This window comes from Anomaloglossus baeobatrachus, chromosome 4 (genome assembly GCF_048569485.1).
Source record: "Anomaloglossus baeobatrachus isolate aAnoBae1 chromosome 4, aAnoBae1.hap1, whole genome shotgun sequence".
In the NCBI taxonomy this organism is placed as follows: Eukaryota; Metazoa; Chordata; class Amphibia; order Anura; family Aromobatidae; genus Anomaloglossus; species Anomaloglossus baeobatrachus.
Window position 1 is genome coordinate 412,098,068 of NC_134356.1, and position 22,527 is coordinate 412,120,594.

The following is a 22,527-nucleotide window of genomic DNA, read 5'->3' on the forward strand; positions in this document are numbered from 1 at the left end:
AACTTGTGTGATTGTGGATAAATGTTTTCAGTCTAACATCAATAGTAAAATATTGAATAGCAGAAGTTTTAGAAAGTCCAGCCATATGTCCATGCAGAGAGAAAAAAGCGGCACTCGCCATTGCATTGCATAAAAATCCACTTCATTGACAAAGCTGCAGTAAAATCATGCGGGAGAGAAGCCGGGTGCAGGACGGCATGCTCTCTTTTTTTTTTTTTTTAGTTTTATAAAGTGTACTGCATGTTTTATTGCTTATTTGAATGACCGTTACTTATGGAAACTAGGATGCTGATGGGGCTAAATATAAGATATCATTTAAACGATCTCAATTGATTGATTTCTACTAAAACATCTCGGTTTTCTAGAACGCTATTAATCTGCAATTTTACCCCATATCTACAGGGTAATAGTATTTTATTTACATGAGCAGTTCCCTTATAAATGTCTATGTTTTCTATTTGGAGCAATTTTGGATTGGCTAGATTTTAATATGTAATGTTCGATTTCATCATAAGTATGAGCAGCATTATCAGTCGGGCAGACCCTGAGTGAGGTGTAACACTGACACACGTAGATTTGGTACTTGCCGAGTGATCAGCTCTATATACTACTACTTTTTTTTTATAAAGTTATAAGTAAATTGATATTTTTTATTGCACGATTACTCGTACTGGATATTTGAATGTATCCACTTTCCATTTATTAACAGCTGCCCAGACACGTCCGAGCAGGAAATCAGCTGTGACTGCTATATACACAAGAGTACCATATATATGTCAATGGAATCAGAAATGAGATCTGTTCATCTTCATAATTAGTAAAGGCCACATATGAAAGAATCTTACTGGTTTGAACTTTATCACGGACATATAAATGTCCATGGTGGATAAGCACCTCTGAAGTGATCCTGTCAGGTCTCCTATTTGCTCACAATTGAAGGTATCATTAGATAGGAGATATACTGTGATCAGGATTGCATAGTGGATTATTTCACTTTTTATGTAAAAAAACACACCCATCTGGTCGGAACAGGAAGTAAAGTGACAGAGGAGGAGCCAAGCAGCGCAGGAAGAAGAGCAGCAGGGGAATCAGTCAGATGAGCATACGTTATTTTCTATTATGTTTAAGGGGAACCTGTCACCAGATTGCTATATTTTTATTGTCTCATTCTAGGTCAAGTCTCTCCCTACAGTAGTGGGGCTGAGATAAACTGGCCAATGTCTGAGCCAGACTAGTCACACCTCCCTCCCTATGGTCCACAGCCAGCTTTGCAAACTATTAGAGATGAGCAAACCTGAAAAGCAAAGTTTGTTGTTCGTGTCCAACATAGATTTTACTAAAAAAAAATATCAGTGTTTGATGTTTAGGTGTTTTACGCATGCAAACCACTCGACTGAGCATTGCTGTGCTCGAGTACGCTCAATGTTCGACCCAGTGCGAGCCGCTTGCAGTGTTTGGTTGGCTCGCACTGGGGTAATAACAGCCTGATCAGATATAGTGTGCAGGAAAAAAAAATAAAATAAATAAATAAATCATGGAAAAACCCCACCCACCCTTCCCGGAAGTGTTGTGTATATGGCCGGCTGCATGTGGGTGGAGAGCTGAACTGCCAATCAGTGACTTCTAATGACGTTCAGGTCAAGTCTGAGTCCAGAATAGACCTTTATCTAAAGTCCGGCTGAATCCACCAAACCGAACTTCCATGGGTCCGCTCATCTCTACAAACTATGCTTACTTAGAAATGTTGCAGTGTTTCCAAGAAAGACCCATGACCCGGGCACAATTAATCTAGTGACAGGTTCCCTTAACCCTTTAGTGACGGAGCTAATTTTCACCTTAATGACCAGACCAAATTTTGCAATTCTGACCAGTGTCACTTCATGAGGTTATAACTCTAGAACGCTTCAACGGATCCCGGTGATTCTGAGATTGTTTTTTCGTCACATATTGGACTTCATGTTAGTACCAAATTTAGGACAATATTTTTTGCGTTTATTTATGAAAAAAATTGAATATTGGCAAAAATTTTGAAAATTTTGCAATTTTCAACTTTTGAATTTTTATACCGTTAAACCAGAGATTTCTGTGACACAAAATAGTTAATAAATAACATTTCCCACTTATCTACTTTACATCAGCACAATTTTGGAAACAAAATTTTTTTTCGTTAGGAAGTTAGAGGGGTTCAAAGTTTATCAGCGATTTCTCATTTTTACATCAAAATTTACAAAACCATTTTTTTAGGGACCACATCACATTTGAAGTGACTTTGAGGGGCCTAGATGACAGAAAATACCCAAAAGTGACACCATTATAAAAACTGCACCCCCCAAAGTACTCAAAACCACATTCAAGAAGTTTATTAACCCTTCAGGTGCTTCACATGAACAAAAGCAATGTGGAATGAAAAAAAGCAAAAATTAAATATTACCTAAAAATGTTGCTCTAACCCAAATTTATTCACTTTTAGAAGAAATAACACAACAAAATGGACCCCAAAACTTGTTCCCCACTTTCTTATGAGCACGCCGATACCCCACATGTGGTCAGAAACCTCTGTTTGGACAAATGGGAGGGCTCGGAACAGAAGGAGCAATATTTGAATTTTGGAAAGCAAATTTGGCTGAAATAGATTGCGGGCACCATGTTGCATTTACAGGTCCGCTAAGGTACCTAAACAGAAGAAATCCCTCACAAGTGACACCATTTTGGAAACTAGACCCCTCAAGGCTTCTATCTAGGGGTATAGTGAGCATTTTAGATCCACAGGTACTTCACAGATTTTGTTAACGTTACGTTGTCATATTGAAAATTTTAATAATTTTCTCAAAAATGTTGCTTTAGCATCAATTTTCTCACTTTTTCAAGAGGTAATTCCAAAAATTTGACCTCAAGGTTTGTTAACCACTTTTTTATGAGCGCGGTGATACCTCACATGTGGTCTGAAACCTTTGTTTAGAAAAATGGGAGGGCTTGGAACGAAAGGCGCAATATTTGAATTCTGGAAAGGAAATTTGGCTGAAAAAGATTGCGGGCACCATGTCACATTTGGAGGACCCCTAATGTACCTAAACAGCAGAAACCCCGCACAAGTGACCCCATTTTGGAAACTAGGCCCCTCAAGGAATTTATCTAGATGTTTGGTGAGTACCCTGAACCCCCAGGTGCTTCACAGAATTTTATAACGTTGAGCCATGAAAAAAAAAAAATAAAATTTTACCACAAAATTGTTATTTCAACCAGGTAGCTTTTTTTTTTTACAAGAGTAAAAGGAAAAAATTAAGCATAACATTTATTGTGCAATTTCTCCTGAGTTTGGCGATACCTTATATGTGGTGGAAATCAACTGTTTGGGTGCACAGCAGGGCTCAGAAGGGAAATAGTGCCATTTGACTGCAAAATTGGCTGGAATCAATAGCGGACGCCAGGTTGCATTTGGAGAGCCCCTGAGGTGCCTAAACAGTGGCTGTCCCCCACAAGTGACTCCATTCTGGAAACAAGATACCTCAAGGCTTTTATCTAGGTGTATAGTGAGCAGTTTGAATCCACGAATACTTCACAGAATTTGATAAGCTTAGGTTGCCATATTGAAAATTTTCATTTTTTTCACAAAAATGTTGCTTCAGCATCAAATTTCTCACTTTTTCAAGAGACAACAACAAACCGTGGACCCCACAGGTTGTTATCCAATGTCTTATGAGCACAGGGATACCCCACATGTGGCCAAAAACCTCTGTTTGGATAAATGGGAGGGCTTGGAATGGAAGGGGTACCATTTGAATTCTGGAAAAGTTGAGAAATTGCGGGCACCATGTCACATTTGCAGGGCCCCTTGGGTACCTATACATTAGAAACCCCCCACAAGTGACTCCATTTTGGAAACTGGATTTTATTCAGGAGTATAGTAAGCATTTTGAATCCACAGGTACTTCACAAAAATGTTGCTGTAGCAACAAATGTCTCACTTTTAGGCTATGTGGCCATGATCCAGCGACACAGCGTCTAGTACACAGTGTCAGCCTTCCTGCAGAGATGTGAGTGTTGTCCACGGGAGAGCGCAGCTGCCCATGCCCACGATTTGGGTTCAGGCCGCTGTGGAGCTCTATGCTACCTGCAGAGAACACTCATCTCCGCAGCATAAATTGACATGCTGAGGCTCGGGAAGCTGCACCACAGGTCGGTTTATGCTGCGGAGAAGAGAAGCACAGTGGGCACAGGATTTCTAAAAATCCTTCTACTGCACAACGCAGCGTTATGGATGCAGGGAAAACACTCTGCGCCCAAAACGCTGCAAATCCCGATTGTGGGCGCACAGCCTAAAATGCTAAAATGCTACAATGGATGAATGGATAGATGTCAAACAAATATAACGTCCCACCCCCTGCATATTCTAAGCTGGCGCCCTTTAGTGCCTTTTATGTAGCACTAAAGGGTGCCTAGCCTTGTATTTAGCCCCCCAAAAAATTAATAATTAAAATAAACGACGTGGGGTCCCCCCTATTTTTGATAGCCAGCTAGGGTAAAGCAGACAGCTGTAGCCTGCAAACCACAGCTGACAGCTTCACCTTGGCTGGTGATCAATTTGGAGGGCTCCCCAGGCGTTTTTAAAAAAAAAAAAACAAAACGTGGGGTCCCCCCCAAATTAGATCACCAGCCAAGGTGAAGCAGACAGCTGGGGTCTGGTATTCTCAGGGTGGGAAGAGCCATGGTTATTGGACTCTTCCCAGCCTAAAAATAGCAGGCCGCAGCCGCCCCAGAAGTGGCGCATCCATTAGATGCGCCAATCCTGGTGCTTCGCTCCAGCTCATCCCGCGCCCTGGTGCGGTGGCAGACGGGGTAATATATGGGGTTGATGCCAGCTGTAATGTCACCTGGCATCAAGCCCTGGGGTTAGTGATGTCACGGCATCTGAACAGATACCCGACATTACTAACCCAGTCAAGTAATAGAAAAAAATAAAGACAAAAAAAAAATTTATTTGAAAAAAAAACTCCCCGAAACATTCCTCTTTTACCAATTTATTGAAAATAAATAAATTTCGGTCGCTGTAATCCATTTTGGAGGTCCCACGCCGACTCTGGATCTTCTAGAATATGGGGGGCACGTTCAGGGAACGTATCCCCCATTTTCTGGAAGAGCAAGCTCTCCATGAGCAGTGTGGGTGCAGTAATCTGAGAATACTGCACTCACACTGCCCCGGTCCAACCTAGGGCAGAGTGACCTGCAGTAACCTCATTCTAGAATATGAGGGGCACGCTCACAGAACGTACCCCCCATTTTCTAGAACAGCAGTCTCTCCATGTGAGGAGTGTGGCTGCAGATTACCGCACTCACCCTCCCCCGGTCCACAGTGGAGCAGCGACGTCAGCATCCCTGGTTGCAGGGATCCAGCTGACAGCCGCTGTCTGCGCATGCGCCGCCAGCTTTCAAGAAGGAGGCGGCGTGATCGCGGGGCCGGAGCACCAGCAGCCAGGTAACGTATAACCGGGGGCTGGGGGGGGTGACAGGGGGTGACGGGGGGGTGACCTGGGGACAACTTTCTGCCGCATGTGACGTGTCACATGCGGCAGAAAGAGTAGCATGAATGCGGCCGCCATCTTCCACGCTCCGGAGGGGGGGAGGGGGGAGGCGGCTCTGGAGACCGGAGGGGGCTCCGGGGACCAGAGATCTCCGGTGTACCGGAGGAGGGGTCAGGGGGAGGACATTTCCCTCCGATCTGAAATGTTTGATCATTTCAGATCGGAGGGAAATGAATGCAGAGCCGGCGGCGGCGGGAGTTTTCAGCGCGCGTCGGCGCCATCTTGGATTTTCCGGAGGGGGGGGTAGAGGTGGTGGGGGGACTCTCCGGTACCGGGGGCTTTGGGGGCACTAAGGGCTCATATTTATTTCTCATCTGACATGTTTGATCACGTCAGATGAGAAATAAATCAATTTTACCGGCCATTTATTTTTTTTTAATGTTGTCGCCGGTATACGGTGTATACCGGCGATCGCATTAACGGGGTCCAAAAAAAACACCCGGATTCATAATCTTGGGGGTCTCAGCTACCTCCGGTAGCTGAAACCCCCGAGATTTTTCGTCACTGGGGGGCGCTACAAGCTTTTTCCGGCCTGACGTCTCAAGACGTCGGAACAGAATAAGTACCCTGTTTTTCCGACGTCTTGAGACGTTAGGCCGTCGCTATGGGGTTAAACATAATAGGCAATTTTTTCAAATATTTCAGGGTGGACAGATTGTTGCGTTTTAGAAAATCCTGCAGGTTGACAACAATGGTTAAATGCTACCTATGGTATCCTTTCATCTGGTAAATTATATATATATATATGCAGTATCTCGGGGGGGGGAGGTTCCCATTGCCAAACTTTTAAGTAATGAGTTATGACCAGGGAAACTAATGCCAGAAATCTGAATGTACTGACAATCCCACTCATTTTATACAAACTCTACCGAGTAGAATGAATGAAGCTCGTCTACGTTATGATTTTTCCAAAATCGCTCGTGTTCACTAGCACATTAGTCAGTGGGCTCTGAATGTGCAGTCCCTTTGCCGCAAATATGTTCATCTGAACTGAGCCAAAATCAAATAAATGATATATGATCACATCCTATGCTGTGCTAAGCAAACACAAGGCACGAAAACAGAGGAACACTACAAACATGCAATGTATGCTTTAGGGTACAAATATCTAGGTTTTATAACACATTTGCAATACTGCTTCGAGATTATAGGATGAAACTATTTAGACTTTAAAGCGTAACCTTAGGTTTAATTTCCTTTTCATAAACCAACAGTACACATGAAAATAAGCAACTTTGTAATATATCTTATCAGACAAATCTACTTCTTTCTCTGACAGAATTGATCAGTCATTAAGAAAAGTATCACCTCTGAGGTAAAATCTGTATTCAGTGAAGACTTTCCCATTACGGAGATAGGAGATGGCGGCTGTTACTGATGAGATTCTATGTAGATATAAAGATGAAGGGGGCGGAGCTCTGCCTCTAGCCCCTCCCTCTACCCGTCATCATAGAATCTCATGAGTAACAATTGCTCTGTCCTATCTCACTAATGGGAAAGTCTTCAGTGAATACAGATTTTACCTCAGAATTGAGAATTTTGATAATGACTGATCAAGTCTAGCAAGGAAAGAAGCAGATTTGTCTGATAACATACATTACAAAGTTGCTTATTTTCATGTGTACCATTCAATTATGAAATAAAAATAAACAGTTACGCTTTAAACAAGAAAATATTTTCTAGTTAACCAACCCCCAAATATTTTATTTTAGCCACTGCTGCAAAGAAGGAACAAATGAGAAGTTGAATTAGGCCACCAATCCAATAAGGTAGGGGAGTATGACCAAGTTGGAATAAGGGAATTCATTTAATATACTAATTTTTATACAGATCATTGTAAAATATTTTATAAAGATCGGAGCTAAAGTGTCACATGGAAATTTTTACATACTTCACCGACTGTCATGGCGGCAGCGGGATCTGTTCAGACTACTGATTTTTTTTTCTCCACTTCATAACTTCTCTGGTGTCTGTGATCAACACAGGCAGACTCGGGCGTCGTTTTGCAGAGTAGTAGTTCATAGGCAGGCTAGCAAGAGTTAATCTCTGCTAGTCTGCTTGTTAGGGTGGAAACACATCTATGCGAGTAAAATCGGTCCGACTGGGCTGAAAAAAACTCGGCTGATTTTAGTTCACGTTAGGTGCGAGTGCAACGCAAGTGCGATGCTATTTCTGAGATTTTACTAGCGTGTGTAATGCGTGTGTAATGCGTATTTTTTACTATGTCATCTGCCATTCAGCGCTGCTACATGGCCGCTGACAGCAGACACAGACAGCCATGTAGCAGAGCTGAACGGCAGATGACAGCAGACACAGACAGAGCCGCACTGTCAGAATGAACTCGGGTGAACTTAACCCGATTTCATTGTCATCCTGCGGCTCTGTCTGTGCCGCGTCCTGATTAGCGGTCACCAGTGAAGGACTCACCGGTGACCGCTAATCCCGAGTGACTGAAGTTAGCAGCCCTCTCTCATACTCACTGATCCCCGGCGCCGCGCTGCACGGCATTCACACTGCTCCGGCGGCTTTTACTATTTTGAAAAAGCCGGCCGCCCATTAAACAATCTCGTATTCCCTGCTTTCCCCGCCCACAGGCGCCTATGATTGGTTGCAGTGAGACACGCCCCCACGCTGAGTGACAGGTGTCACACTGCACCCAATCACAGCAGCCGATGGGCGGGTCTATACTGTGCAGTGAAATAAATAAATAATTAAAAAAAAATGGCGTGCGGTCCCCCCCAATTTTAATACCAGCCAGATAAAGCCATACGGCTGAAGGCTGGTATTCTCAGGATGGGGAGCTCCACGTTATGGGGAGCCCCCCAGCCTAACAATATCAGCCAACAGCGCCCAGAATTGCCGCATACATTATATGCGACAGTTCTGGGACTGTACCCGGCTCTTCCCGATTTGCCCTGGTGCGTTGGCAAATCGGGGTAATAAGGAGTTAATGGCAGCCCATAGCTGCCACTAAATCCTAGATTAATCATGTCAGGCGTCTATGAGACACCCTCCATGATTAATCTGTAAGTTACAGTAAATAAACACACACACACACACATGAAAAAATCATTTATTAGAAATAAAAAACACAAACAAATTCCCTCATTACCAATTTAATAAGCCCCAAAAAGCCCTCCATGTCCGGCGTACTCCACGGACCTCCAGCGTCGCTTCCAGCATGAAGGTGACAGGAGCTGCAGAAGACACCGCCGCTCCGGTCACCTCCAAGCAGCAACTGAGGTGAGTAGCGCGATCAGCTGAGCTGTCACTGAGGTTACCCGCTGTCACTGGATACAGTGGTGACAGCGATTAACCTCAGTGACACCTCAGCAGATCGCGCTACTCACCTCAGTTGCTGCTTGGAGGTGACCGGAGCGGCGGTGTCTTCTGCAGCTCCTGTCACCTTCATGCTGGAAGCGACGCTGGAGGTCCGTGGAGTACGCCGGATATGGAGGGCTTTTTGGGGCTTATTAAATTGGTAATGAGGGAATGTGTTTGTGTTTTTTATTTCTAATAAAGGATTTTTTCATGTGTGTGTGTGTTTATTTACTGTAACTTACAGATTAATCATGGAGGGTGTCTCATAGACGCCTGACATGATTAATCTAGGATTTAGTGGCAGCTATGGGCTGCCATTAACTCCTTATTACCCCGATTTGCCAACGCACCAGGGCAAATCGGGAAGAGCCGGGTACAGTCCCAGAACTGTCGCATATAATGTATGCGGCAATTCTGGGCGGCTGTTGGCTGATATTGTTAGGCTGGGGGGCTCCCCATAACGTGGAGCTCCCCATCCTGAGAATACCAGCCTTCAGCCGTATGGCTTTATCTGGCTGGTATTAAAATTGGGGGGGACCGCACGCCATTTTTTTAAATTATTTATTTATTTATTTCACTGCACAGTATAGACCCGCCCACCGGCTGCTGTGATTGGGTGCAGTGAGACAGCTGTCACTCAGCGTGGGGGCGTGTCTCACTGCAACCAATCATAGGCGCCTGTGGGCGGGGAAAGCAGGGAATACGAGATTGTTTAAGGAGCGGCCGGCTTTTTCAAAAGAGGAAAAGCCGCTGCAGCAGTGTGACAGCCGTGCAGCGCCGCGCCGGAGATCGGGGAACGGTAAGTATGAGAGAGGGGGGGAAACTGACCGACAGACTGTGAGAGAGGGACAGAGATAGTGACGGACCGACAGAGAGAGAATAGAGACCGAGAGGGAGACACCGACTGACAGAGAATAGTGATTGACAGACATTGGGAGACATCGCTCGTTTCCAGTGTTTTAGGAAACATGCGAGAAATGTATTTAGAAAATCGGATGTCACTAGGATGGTGTGAATGCCGTCCCGTGACATCCGATTTTTTACACGCTCCCATAGACTTGCATTGGAGAAACTCGCAGTAGAAACTCGCAAAAAAGCAGCATGCTGCGATTTTTTTCTCAGTCCGATTTGGACTGAGAAAAAAATCGCAGATGAGAGCTGAATCATTCACTAACATGTGTCCGATTCCAATGCGAGATTTTCTCGCATTGCTCTACTGCGAGAAACTCGCAAGTGAGAAGCAGCCCTTAGTCTCCTTTGATCACATGTTGTGGAGAATTACATCTGCTGCCCTCCTATATAAGTTGGCTAGATCCTTCATTCAAAGTCAACTATAGTTTATCTTACAAAGGAAAAAGAGACTGAGTTTTATATGGCCATACATAATTAAGAGAAAAATATACAATGCACCCAGAAATATATATAAATATTTTATTTTCACAATGTCATACAAAATAGGGGCACTGTCACAAGGATGGATTGTTAAAATTATAACAGTGGCTGGAGTATATAGAAAACAGAGATATCCCATACAAGAACCTCAACGGCATCATATAATAACAGGATAGTCCCAAGATCACAAGGATATTACATAGTACAGAGTCATTAATGAAGATTGGCCTTATGTATGTCTTGTGGGACTATCTTCATTAATGACTCTGTACTATGTAATATCCTTGTGATCTTGGGACTATCCTGTTATTATATGATGCCATTGAGGTTCTTGTATGGGATATCTCAGTTTTCTATATACTCCAGTCGCTGTTATAATTTTAACAATCCATCCTTGTGACAGTGCCCCTATTTTGTATGACATTGTGAAAATAAAATATTTATATATATTTCTGGGTGCATTGTATATTTTTCTCTTAATTATGTATGGCCATATAAAACTCAGTCTCTTTTTCCTTTGTATTATTATATTGAGTGGCCCTTTACATATTTATGAATTTCCATCTGTTGCCTTTTTTCATTCATATAGTTTATCTTAGCTGGTCTGGTGAGGTGTTGTGATCCAGACTAACTGGTGATTGTGGTACTTGTTGCTCTGAGCAGTTGTGGAGTTAACGTTTGTTGCTATATTCCTGCTTTTGCTTTTCTCCTGAGTCTCTCATTGTTTATTGCTGTGAGTTTGCAGTGTGTCAGAGCTTAGATTTTACCTTGTCTGTCTGTGTTTCCTTTTCACTTCTGCCCCTTCCTTCCCTGGTGGGAGGGGGGAATCAGATTACATCTGGTCACCTGTATAGCCACGCACAGTACTCAGGCACTCTCCACCATCGGCAGTATCCCTGAGGTTAGGGATAGCTTAGGGTCACCTAGTGTGAGGGACTGCATGGGAGGCTCTGTGCCTCGCTATCCCACAGTCACATTGTGAAATTAAATGACCTAACATGCCCTCTGTGACAAAGTTGTGGTCACTACTCAATTCATAAAGGGGACTCGGGGACTCCGTTCTCAAGATTGGTGGGGCCTGGTCAGACATCAGGCAATTATTTACCACTTATCTTGAGGACGCTTATTAAATATATTTAGTTGGACAACCCCATTAATAGACTTATGACTGTTCTGCAATTAAACCATAATCCTATTTTCTGCTGTTATCCCTGTTAAAAATAACTAACAAGATACAGAAAAAAAACTTTAGGGACACTGTATCTGCTTCTTAATTACTGTGATTTTAGTAGAATAATAAAGCCGTTATACTTTGACTCAGATGGCCATAGGGAATACAATGTTACCGAGGCATCTGCTGTGTTTCCTGCTACCATCCCTTTAATTACAAAGGGGAGGAAAGCTAATACAAATGTAGAAACGTAATTACTTTGTAAAAGCCAAAATCCTAGCCCAAAGCCATGTTCTTCCTGTAATATCAAATTCTTCTCTTCTTGTGTAAACTTTTCATTACAAAGAAGACATCTTCATAATCTAATAAAAATGGTTATAATGCAACTCCTGGAAATATTATTCTTGCATTAGAAACAGTAGCATGTTTTAGTAATGTTCTTTTAATGCAATTTGTGCTGTGCAGGAGCCCATTGAACTTGATCATTTAGAATTTGATCAATGTGAATTAGTGGCTCAAAGAGATAAAGCATTTGATCATTGGGAATTTGATCAATGTTTCTTGAGGCCAAGCACAGATAAGGCATTTATCAAGAGTGTGCATAATTGTAAGCTCATTTGCACTAAGAGAAAGCAGTAATAAGCTTCTCTCAATGTACTATGTGCAATCCAATCATTTGTTACATGCTTGAAGTGATTCAGGTGGCATTCAACTCCTTCTTTGTGACACTATTGCCTTAATGTCTTTGTACTGATAACAAAGGCATAGAAGTCTTGCCATTGTCATCAAGTGCATAACAATTTCACAGGGTGTAGTAGCATTGTGTGATCAGCAGGCATTGCCTATAGTAATTGTATTAGTGATGGAAAATGGCAGTGATATGCTTTTTAAGGCTGAACATTAATCATGAATGAATGCAGGTTTTGTGGCCCCTTCTGTAGCTGCCTGCTATGACCACCACAAGGACTTACTGCATAGAGTTTTCAGTTCAGTAAGCTCCCTCTAGTGGTGGCCAGAGGGACCCATAATTGTATTAAATGTCAAAGAGAGGATTTTGTTTGTTTTTTTTTTTAATGTGGAAATGAAAGCCCAAAACAATCAGATTATCTACTTCTGCACTTTTACCTACAAATAAGATTCCTTTCATCTCTTTAACATTCAAGTGCAAATTGTCAATGGCGGCTCACCAAACACACAATAATATACAATGAAATGTCAACGCAATCCTACTTGTCAATACTGAACCATTGTGGTAAAAAAAAAAAAAATAACTAAAAATCCAAGAGAGTAAAGGTACCTTCACACATAACGACTTACCTGCGATCCCAAAAACGACGCGACCTGATAGGGATCGCAGGTAAGTCGCTGGGAGGTCGCAGGTGAGATGTCACACAGTGAGATCTTACCAGCGATGCCGAACAATACAGATCGCAGTAGCGATCTGTATAACGATCTCAGCAGTCACTGTGATCCTGTTACACAGCGTCAAACACAGCGATGTGTCCTGCCCAGCAGGACATCGCCTTTGAAGAAAATGACCTGGACCATTCTGCAACGACTAGAGATCTCACAGCAGGGGCCTGATCGCTGGTAAGTGTCACACATAACGAGATCGCTAACGGGATCGCAACTGCGTCACCAAAACGGTGACTCAGCTGCGATCTCGCTAGCGATCTCGTTATGTGTGACAGTACCTTAAGGGGTACTTTGCACGCTGCGACATCGCTAGTCGATGATAGCGATGTCGAGTGCGATAGTACCCACCTCTGTCGCACATGCGATATCTTGTGATAGCTGCCGTAGCGAACATTATCGCAACGGCAGCTTCACACGTACTTACCTGCCCTGTGACGTCGCTCTGGCCAGCGACCCACCTCCTTCCTAAGGGGGCGGGTCGTGCGGCGTCACACGGCAAGCGGCCAATAGAAGCGGAGGGGCGGAGATTAGCGGGATGTAAACATCCCGCCCACCTCCTTCCTTCCGCATAGCCGGTGGAGGCAGGTAGGAGATGTGCCTCGCTCCTGCGACTTCATACACAGTGATGTGTGCTGCCGCAGGAATGAGGAGCAACATCGTATCTCCTATTGGTGCGACATTATGGAAATGTCAGACACTACACAGATCACCGATTTCGACGCTTTTGCGATCGTTTATCGGTGCATCTAGGCTTTACACGTTGCAATGTCGTTACTGGCGCCGGATGTGCGTCACTTTCGATTTGACCCAGACGATATCGCAGTAGCAATGTCGCAACGTGCAAAGTACCCCTAAGACTGTTCTACTTCGGTCTACATAAACATAGGTCACTATTAGTGGTGAGTGAGCACTACCATGCTTGGTACTCGAAACAAACAGTTGGACGCTCTGATGGGCGCGACTTGAGTGCTGTGTATAATTGAAGTCACTGTGGAACTCAAACATTGTTCAGGGAAATCTTCCTGGAAAATGCTTGAGTTCCCCACTGTGAACACTCATTTACAAATATTAGGTACCAAATACACCATATTCTGTATAAGTCATGTTATTCTACCACTTACAACTAAAACAAAAAGCTGCTCTTACTTGAATCTCGCCTCCACAGTGTTTGCAGCAGATTGATATTGTTCAGTTGTAACTTTATAAAACTGAGCACTCTGAAAAACAAAAACAGTAAAAAAATTCAGTTAATATTTTTGTCTCAATATACAAGACAGAGTGGGAAGTGAGGGAGGCAGGACAAGGAAAGATGGACTTGAATCAATGTAAATGTTGCTATGCTACATGCTTCCCTAATTCATGACCTACAAGAAGGTGCGGGGACCAGGGAAAGTTTTCAGGTAGGTATATTCTCTAATGCTGGTATGAATTAGGAGCATTTAAAGATTTGTGGACCCCAAATCCCCCATGTGGATAAAGCGTCAGTGGTGACAAATGCTCAGTGTTTAAAACTCCTATTGAAAGTCAGTGCATTCGAAGTTGTACAAGCCCACTAGAGTGTCATGAACACCAGGGACTTCGGGACTCCATCTCTTGTGTGATCATCAGACGGACAATCAGCATTCACACATTTTTACTCATCCTGTGGATGAGTGATCTATGTTGTTTATGGGACGACCTCATAAAAAGAGTTTTTCAATCTCACATGTACATAGTAACACACTAAAATATGCCATTATGTTATAATCCTAATCCTGCACCTGGATTTAGTAATGCAGCCCCTATTTTTTACCTGCATATAGGCACTTACTGTCATGGAACTGTGCAGCAGTTCTCTAAACAGCTTGGTGGCTACTGTACACCATAGATGTAGTACTGTTTGTTTGTTTTTACAGACCCTTCATTCTCAGGATTGGGGGGACCTAGACCTCTGATCTTCTATAGGTTAACCTGAATATGTATGCAAGCTGGAACAGGTCCAGGAAAAAACAAAAACATACTCGCCTCACTGCTGTCCGCTCAAGCCCTCCGCTGCTCGCTACACGCCATTTGGCCTCTTCTTTCCACCATCATGCCCCACATTTACAACCTCTTTATCATAAGCCAGGACTTCTAACAACTTCTATGATGGAGCTCACTGCGCCTCATGAGGTTGAGATAATGACCTGAACGCAGGCAGAATTCCTGGTCGATGGTGAAGAAGTTGTAGATGTGGGGCTTGACGGTGGAAAGAAGGACCGAATGGCGGGTGGCACACTGTGGAGAGCCAGACTAAAGCTGGTGTCACACACAGCGACAACGACGTCGCTGCTACGTCACCATTTTCTGTGACGTTGCAGCGACGTCCCGTCGCTGTCGCTGTGTGTGACATCCAGCAACGACCTGGCCCCTGCTGTGAGGTCGCCGGTCGTTGCTGAATGTCCAGCTTCATTTTTTGGTCGTCACTCTCCCGCTGTGACACACACATCGCTGTGTGTGACAGCGAGAGAGCGACGAAATGAAGCGAGCAGGGAGCAGGAGCCGGCACTGGCAGCTGCGGTAAGCTGTAACCAGCGTAAACATCGGGTAACCAAGGGAAGACCTTTCCCTGGTTACCCGATATTTACCTTCGTTACCAGCCTCCGCTCTTGCTGCCAGCGTCGGCTCCTGCTCTGAGCACATGTGGCTGCAGTACGCATCGGGTAATTAACCTGATGTATACTGTAGCAAGGAAAGCAAGGAGCCAGCGCTAAGCAGTGCGCGCGGCTCCCTGCTCTCTGCACTGTGACATGTAGCTGCAGCACACATCGGGTTAATTAACCCGATGTGTACTGTACCTAGGAGAGCAAGGAGCCAGTGCTAAGCGCGGCTCCCTGCTCTCTGCACATGTAGCACAGCGACGTTATGATCGCTGCTTCTGCTGTGTTTGACAGCTAAGCAGCGATCATAATAGCGACTTACAAGGTCGCTGTTACGTCACCGAAAATGGTGACGTAACAGCGACGTCGTTGTCGCTGTCGCTTAGTGTGAACCCAGCTTAACAGTGATGAAATGAGTATATGTTTTGTTTGTTCATGGGCCGCAATGCAGTGAGTGATGCGGTGTGCAATGGCAGAAATAAGACCAAACAATGGCCACAGAGGTAAGGAGTGAGGTATTAATGAGTTCTTTTTTGTGTTTTTTTTTATTTTAGCAGCAAATAATTTTAACAAGGCATCTCGCACAAGTCGAATGGATGTTCATAAATTTGGAACTGTCTGTAGACTATAATGAACAAATTAGTAAGTGATATAATACATTAGTGTATAAATATGCTCCAATGTAGCCAAAGTACAAGTCACAATAACTGATTATAATATATGGAATAGCTTTACATCATACATCAACGAATACGAATATATATAAACTAGTAAATAAAAAAAAAATAATCCTTATCAGCTAAGTTATCTGACGCTGAAATAGCAATAGGCTGAAAAGAACCATACGTACATTAATTCCTAAACTATAATATTATAAAATGATATAATGAAGGATAAAGATGTCTTGGCGACATGGCAGATTGCTCATCCACTCAAGTATCGCACTCTAGTTTCATCAGGAGCACGGGATTTTTATTCTAAACACTGTAGTATACACAACCCTACTTGCACCTAATGGTTGCATTATTTTAATCAACTACCTACTACTTCATTTTCTCTTTAGATGAAGTTGAGCAGAAATAAAACTAACTGCATAAGGGTACATAGCCTTTAACTCGGAAACAGAAAATGGAACCTTTAAAATAATGTCAGTTTATATTAAAAAAACAATTAAAGTTGAAAACTGAAGGCAGAATATAAAAACACATTACTTTTGTCTTGAAGATAAACACACTGAATTTAAGCCCTTTGAAGTCCATTTTCATAAGCCATTATTTCACGCTTATCACAGAAGCAATCAACTACTGGAAAGGTCGTCATTCGGATATCACAAATAAGCACGACATTGGTAGTGAAAATAGCTTCTTTAACCCAAACACACAAGACGCAAATGAAATGGTTTGTGCAGTAAATCCTATTATTTTTATAAGCAAAATGCATGATACGGTCAAGTATCACAAGATGCAAAAAGGTAAAATTACTTCTCTAAAATCGTGACTGATATATTGATACAGGTTACTGACCAGTGTACAAATAAGATATCATTTAGATTCTCATCAGAACATTAGCTAACAAGATGGCTGTCCGGGACTTTCTCTCTGAACTAATCTCCAGATATCTTTCTACACCTAATCTGTTTTCCACTCTCATACATTCCCCTCACCCAATCGCCTTTAAGAGTTCTCCAGAGTATCCCCCCATCCTTGGGAATTTTATGTCCCAATACAGCCGATTGTCTCCAACATTTGGAACCTTCAGACAGAGCCTGAAAACCCATCTCCTCAAGAAAGCTACAGTCTGATATGACTCCGCTGTGACCTCACCACCAGCAGAGCTGCTGCAACCTCCCAACCTACTGTCTCCTTTCCCAGTACCCTGTAGACTGTGAGCCCACTAGGGCATAATCCTCACCCTCCTGTACCAGACTGTCACTCTTATTTTGTTCATTGTAATTACCGTATTTTTCGGTCTATAAGAAGCACTTTTTTCCCCCTAAATGTTGGGGGAAAGTGGGGGTGCATCTTATAGTCCGAATGTATGCTACAAGGTATGAGGGTGCTGCAGTGGAGCGGGCCATCGGCGGCATGAGTAGGCTGTAGCAGCCGCCTACCGTGACCACGTGGGCCCGCTCATTAGCCTCTTTTCATAAGCACTGCATCCTCCCACCCATCATCTCTCAGCGATGAAGCCTGCGCTGACAGGTGGGCAGGATGATGGGCGGGGGATGTACGCATAATTAACAGCCAGCCCAAGTGATCATCCCTGGCAACTACAGCCTGGAGTGAACATGTGTGGCTATATTCACTGCCCCGCGCGCATCATCATCAGCGCGGGGGGGGGGGGGCAGTGAATAAGTACGGTATACTCACCGGCCACCGTTCCCTACAGCATCGTGATGTCTTCCTGTCTGCCGGCCCGCTGATGTGTGTGGACAGCGATGCGCACAGTGATGACGTCATCACTGTGCGCACGGCTCCACATAGGTCAGCAACACTGCTGCTGGCACAGACAGGAAGACGAGCGATGCTGCGTGGAAAGGGGAGTATAAACATTTAATTTTTTGTGTGCCACAGGATGCGGGCCATATAGCAGGATGGGGGCACAAAACAGGATATGGGCATATACCTGGATGGGGACATATATGGTACCTGGATGTGGGCACATACCAGGATGGTGGACATAAATACAAGGATGGGGATCATATACAAGTCAGGAGCATCATTACCAGGATGGGGTACCTTAGTAGAGAACGTTGGGACATTACCCATAACAGTGTCAGCAGCAGATCCTCGCCCCATAACAGTGTGTCATGACCACATTTTTTGCTTAAAATTTTGTTTTCCTATTTTCCTCCTCTAAAACCCTAAAACCAGGGTGCGTCTTATGGTCCGGTGCGTCTTATAGTCCGAAAAATACGGTAATATTCATACTTTGATTCCTTAGTGCTATACATGTGAAAAGAGTTTACAGAAAATTTTGCACTAAAAGTAAATGATGATACTATAGATGTTAATGATAATATACATATACCCAGAAAAACAGGAGCACAGCATAAAAAGGGTGCAGTATTTCCAATCAAAGATATGAAAATCCAAAAATGCGGCAGCACATCTAAAATAGTGAAAAAGTGAGGATCCTTTATTCACCAACACCAGTGGAGCTTTTCACAAGCAGTCACTCATAGAAAGCTTAACCCCTTTACGACCGCCGATACGCCTTTTAACGGCGGTAAATAAGGGTACTTTTTCCGATCCGCCGCTTTTTAACGGCGGTCGGAAAAAAGGGTCTAGCGCCCCCCAGAGTCAGAAAATTTCCGGGGTCTCAGCTGCCGGGGGTAGCTGAGACCCTGGAGATCATGATTCGGGCCGGTTTTTCCGGTCCCCGCTCACCTGATGACCGGTATACACCGTATACCGATCATCAAGTTATAGTAAATGACCGCGCCGGTAAAAAATGATTTATCTCCCATCTGGCATGTTCAAACATGCCAGATGGGAGATAAATCTTTTTCCCGGTTCCCTCCGGTCCCCCGGTGTCCCCAAAGTGCCCCCCCCGACCCCCAACCCCCTCCCGAAAATCCAAGATGGCCGCGCGCACCGGCGATCACAGCAGCGCGCCGGCCGCATTTCCACTGTTCCTATGGTTTCTGTCGCATGTGCCATCACACATGCGACAGAAACCTGCTCCCTAGGCCCTGCCGGGATCCCCCCTACCCTCCCCCTGGTGTCCCCCGGTGTCCCCCGGTGTCATACATACCGGAGTGCTGATCCCCCGCGGCCCCCTCCTCCTTCTCTGCAGACGCCGGTCACATGTGCCGAGCAGATGACAGCTTCCTGTGTTCAGGACGCTGGCTGCTGCTCGGCACTGTGCAGCTGTGACCCGGGGAGAGTGGGTGCAGATTCTTTGCACCCACTCTCCTCAAATGGAGGGTCTGCCCTCCTAGAAAATGGGGGATACGTTCCCTGAACGTGTCCCCCATATTCTAGAAGGTCCAGAGGCGACGTGGGACATCCAAATGGATTATTGTGGATTTTTTTTTTTTCTTTTCAATAAATTGGTCAATCAGGGAATGTTTTGGGGAGTGTTTTTTCAAATAAATTTTTTTTTGTTGTCAATTTTTTTTTTATTACTGTCAATTAGTTATGTCGGGTATCTGATAGACGCCGTGACATAACTAATTGCTGGGCTTGATGCCAGGTGACATTACACACCTGGTATCAACCCCATTCATTACCCCGTTAGCCAACGCACCAGGGCGCGGGATGAGCTGGGGCGAAGCGCCAGAATTGGCGCATCTAATGGATGCGCCACTTCTGGGGCGGCTGCGGCCTGCTATTTTTAGGCTGGGAAGAGTCCAATAACCGTGGCTCTTCCCATCCTGAGAATACCAGACCCCAGCTGTCAGCTTCACCTTGGCTGGTGATCTAATTTGGGGGGACCCCACGTTTGTTTGTTTTTTTTAATTATTTATTTATAAATAATTAAAAAAAAAAAACAGCTTGGGGAGCCCTCCAAATTGATCACCAGACAAGGTGAAGCTGTCAGCTGTGGTTTGCAGGCTACAGCTGTCTGCTTTACCCTAGCTGGCTATCAAAAATAGGGGGGACCCCACGTCATTTATTTTAATTATTTTTTTTTTTTTTGGGCTAAATACAAGGCTAGGCATCCTTTAGTGTCACATGAAAGGCACTAAAGGGCGCCAGCTTAGAATATGCAGGGGGGTGGGACGTTATATATGTTTGACATCTATCCATTCATCCATTGTAGCATTTTACGCTGTGTGCCCACAATCAGGGTTTGCAACATTTTGGGCGCAGAGTGTTTTCCCTGCGTCCATAACGCTGCGTTGTGCAGTAGAAGCACAGTGGCAGGATTTTTAGAAATCCCGTGCCCACTGTGTTTCTTTTCTCCGCAGCATAAATCGACCTGTGGCGCAGCTTCCCGAGCCTCAGGATGTCAATTTATGCTGCGGAGATGAGTGTTCTTTGCAGGTAGAATAGAACTAAAGTCCACAGCAGCCTGAACCCAAATCGTGGGCATGGGCAGCTGCGTTCTCCCGTGGACAACACTCACATTTCTGCAGGAGGCTGACACTGGGTACTAGACGCCGTGTCGCTGGATCATGGCCACATAGCCTAAAGGCTACTTTACACGCTGCGATATCGGTCCCGATATCGCTAGCGTGGGTACCCGCCCCCATCTGTTGTGCGACACGGGCAATCGCTGCCCATGCCGCACAACATCGCGCACATGCGTCACACATACTTACCTGCCCGGCGACGTCGCTGTGACCGGCAAACCGCCTCCTTTCTAAGGGGGCGGTCCGTGTGGCGTCACAGTGACGTCACTGAGCGGCCGCCCAATAGAAGCGGAGGGGCGGAGATGAGTGGCCGGAACATCCCGCCCACCTCCTTCCTTCCTCATAGCGGCCGGGAGGCAGGTAAGGGGAGCTTCCTCGTTCCTGCGGCGTCACACATAGCGATGTGTGCTGCCGCAGGAGCGACGAACTACATCGTTACTGCTGCAGTAACGATAATCGAGAATGGACCCCCATGTCACCGATGAGCGATTTTGCACGTTTTTGCAACGATGCAAAATCGCTCATCGGTGTCACACGCAGCAACATCGCTAATGCGGCCGGATGTGCGTCACCAATTCCGTGACCCTAACGACTCCGCATTAGCGATGTCGCAGCGTGTAAAGCCCCCTTAACAGTGAGAAATTTTTTGCTACAGCAACAGTTTTGTGAAGTACCTGTGGATTCAAAATGTTTACTATACTCCTGAATAAAATCCTTGAGGGGTCCAGTTTCCAAAATGAGGTCACTTGTGGGGGGTTTCTGATGTATAGGTGCCCAAGGGGCCCTGCTAATGTGACATGGTGCGCGCAATTTACTTCAACTTTTCCAAAATTCAAATGGTGCTCCTTCCATTCCAAGCCCTCCCATTTATCCAAACAAAGGTTTTTGGCCACATGTGTGGTATCCCTGCGCTCACAAGAAATTAGATAACAACCTGTGGGGTACACGTTTTGTTGTTGCCTCTTGAAAAAGTGAAAAATGTGTCGCTAAATCAACATTTTTGTGAAAAAAATGAAAATTTCAATATGGCAACCTAAGCTTATCAAATTCTGTGAAGTATTCGTGTATTCAAAATGCTCAATATACACCTAGATTAAAGCCTTGAGGGGTCTTATTTCCAGAATGGGGTCACTTGTGGGGGATCTCCACTGCTTAGGCACCTCAGGGGTTCTCCTAATGCAACATGGCGTCCGCTATTGATTCCAGCCAATTTTGCAGTCAAATTGCACTCCTTCTCTTCTGAGCCCTGTAGTGTGCCCAAACAGTTGATTTCCACCACATACAAGATATCAACAAACTCAGGAGAAATTGCGCAATAAATTTCATGGTGATTTTTTTCCTGTTACCCTTGTGAAAAAAAAAGCTACCTGGTTGAAGTAACAATTTTGTGGTAAAATTTAATTTTTTTATTTTCATGGCTCAACGTTATAAACTTCTGTAAAGCACCTGGGGGTTCAGGGTACTCACCAAACATCAAGATAAATTCCTTGAGGGGCCTAGTTTCCAATATGGGGTCACTTGTGGTGTTTTTTTGCTGTTTACGTACCTTAGGGGTCCTCCAAATGCGACATGGTGCCCGCAATCTTTTTCAGCCAAATTTCCTTTCCAAAATTCAAATATTGCTCCTTCCGTTCCAAGCCCTCCCATTTCTCCAAACAAAGGTTTCAGACCACATGTGAGGTATCACCGCGCTCATAAAAAAGTGGGTAACAAACATTGGGGTCACATTTTTGGAATTACCTCTTGAAAAAGTGAAAAAATTGATGCTAAAGCAACATTTTTGAGAAAAAAATGAAAATTTTCAATGTGACAACGTAACGTTATCAAAATCTGTGAAGTACCTGTGTATCCAAAATGCTCACTATACCCCTAGATAGAAGCCTTAAGGGGTCTAGTTTCCAAAATGGTGTCACTTGTGAGGGGTTTCTGCTGTTTAGGTACCTTGGCGGA

At 44.4% G+C, this 22,527-nt stretch overlaps 1 protein-coding gene across 1 annotated transcript in view; it reads right to left on the reverse strand.

Annotated features, from left to right (window-relative positions):
- CHCHD3 (coiled-coil-helix-coiled-coil-helix domain containing 3) overlaps nt 1-22,527 on the reverse strand; it is a 258,007-nt gene that overhangs the window by 55,749 nt on the left and 179,731 nt on the right. Inside the window, exon 6 of the mRNA XM_075345348.1 lies at nt 14,026-14,096. Coding sequence (XP_075201463.1) covers nt 14,026-14,096 — 71 coding nt within the window. The remainder of the gene's footprint in view (nt 1-14,025; nt 14,097-22,527) is intronic.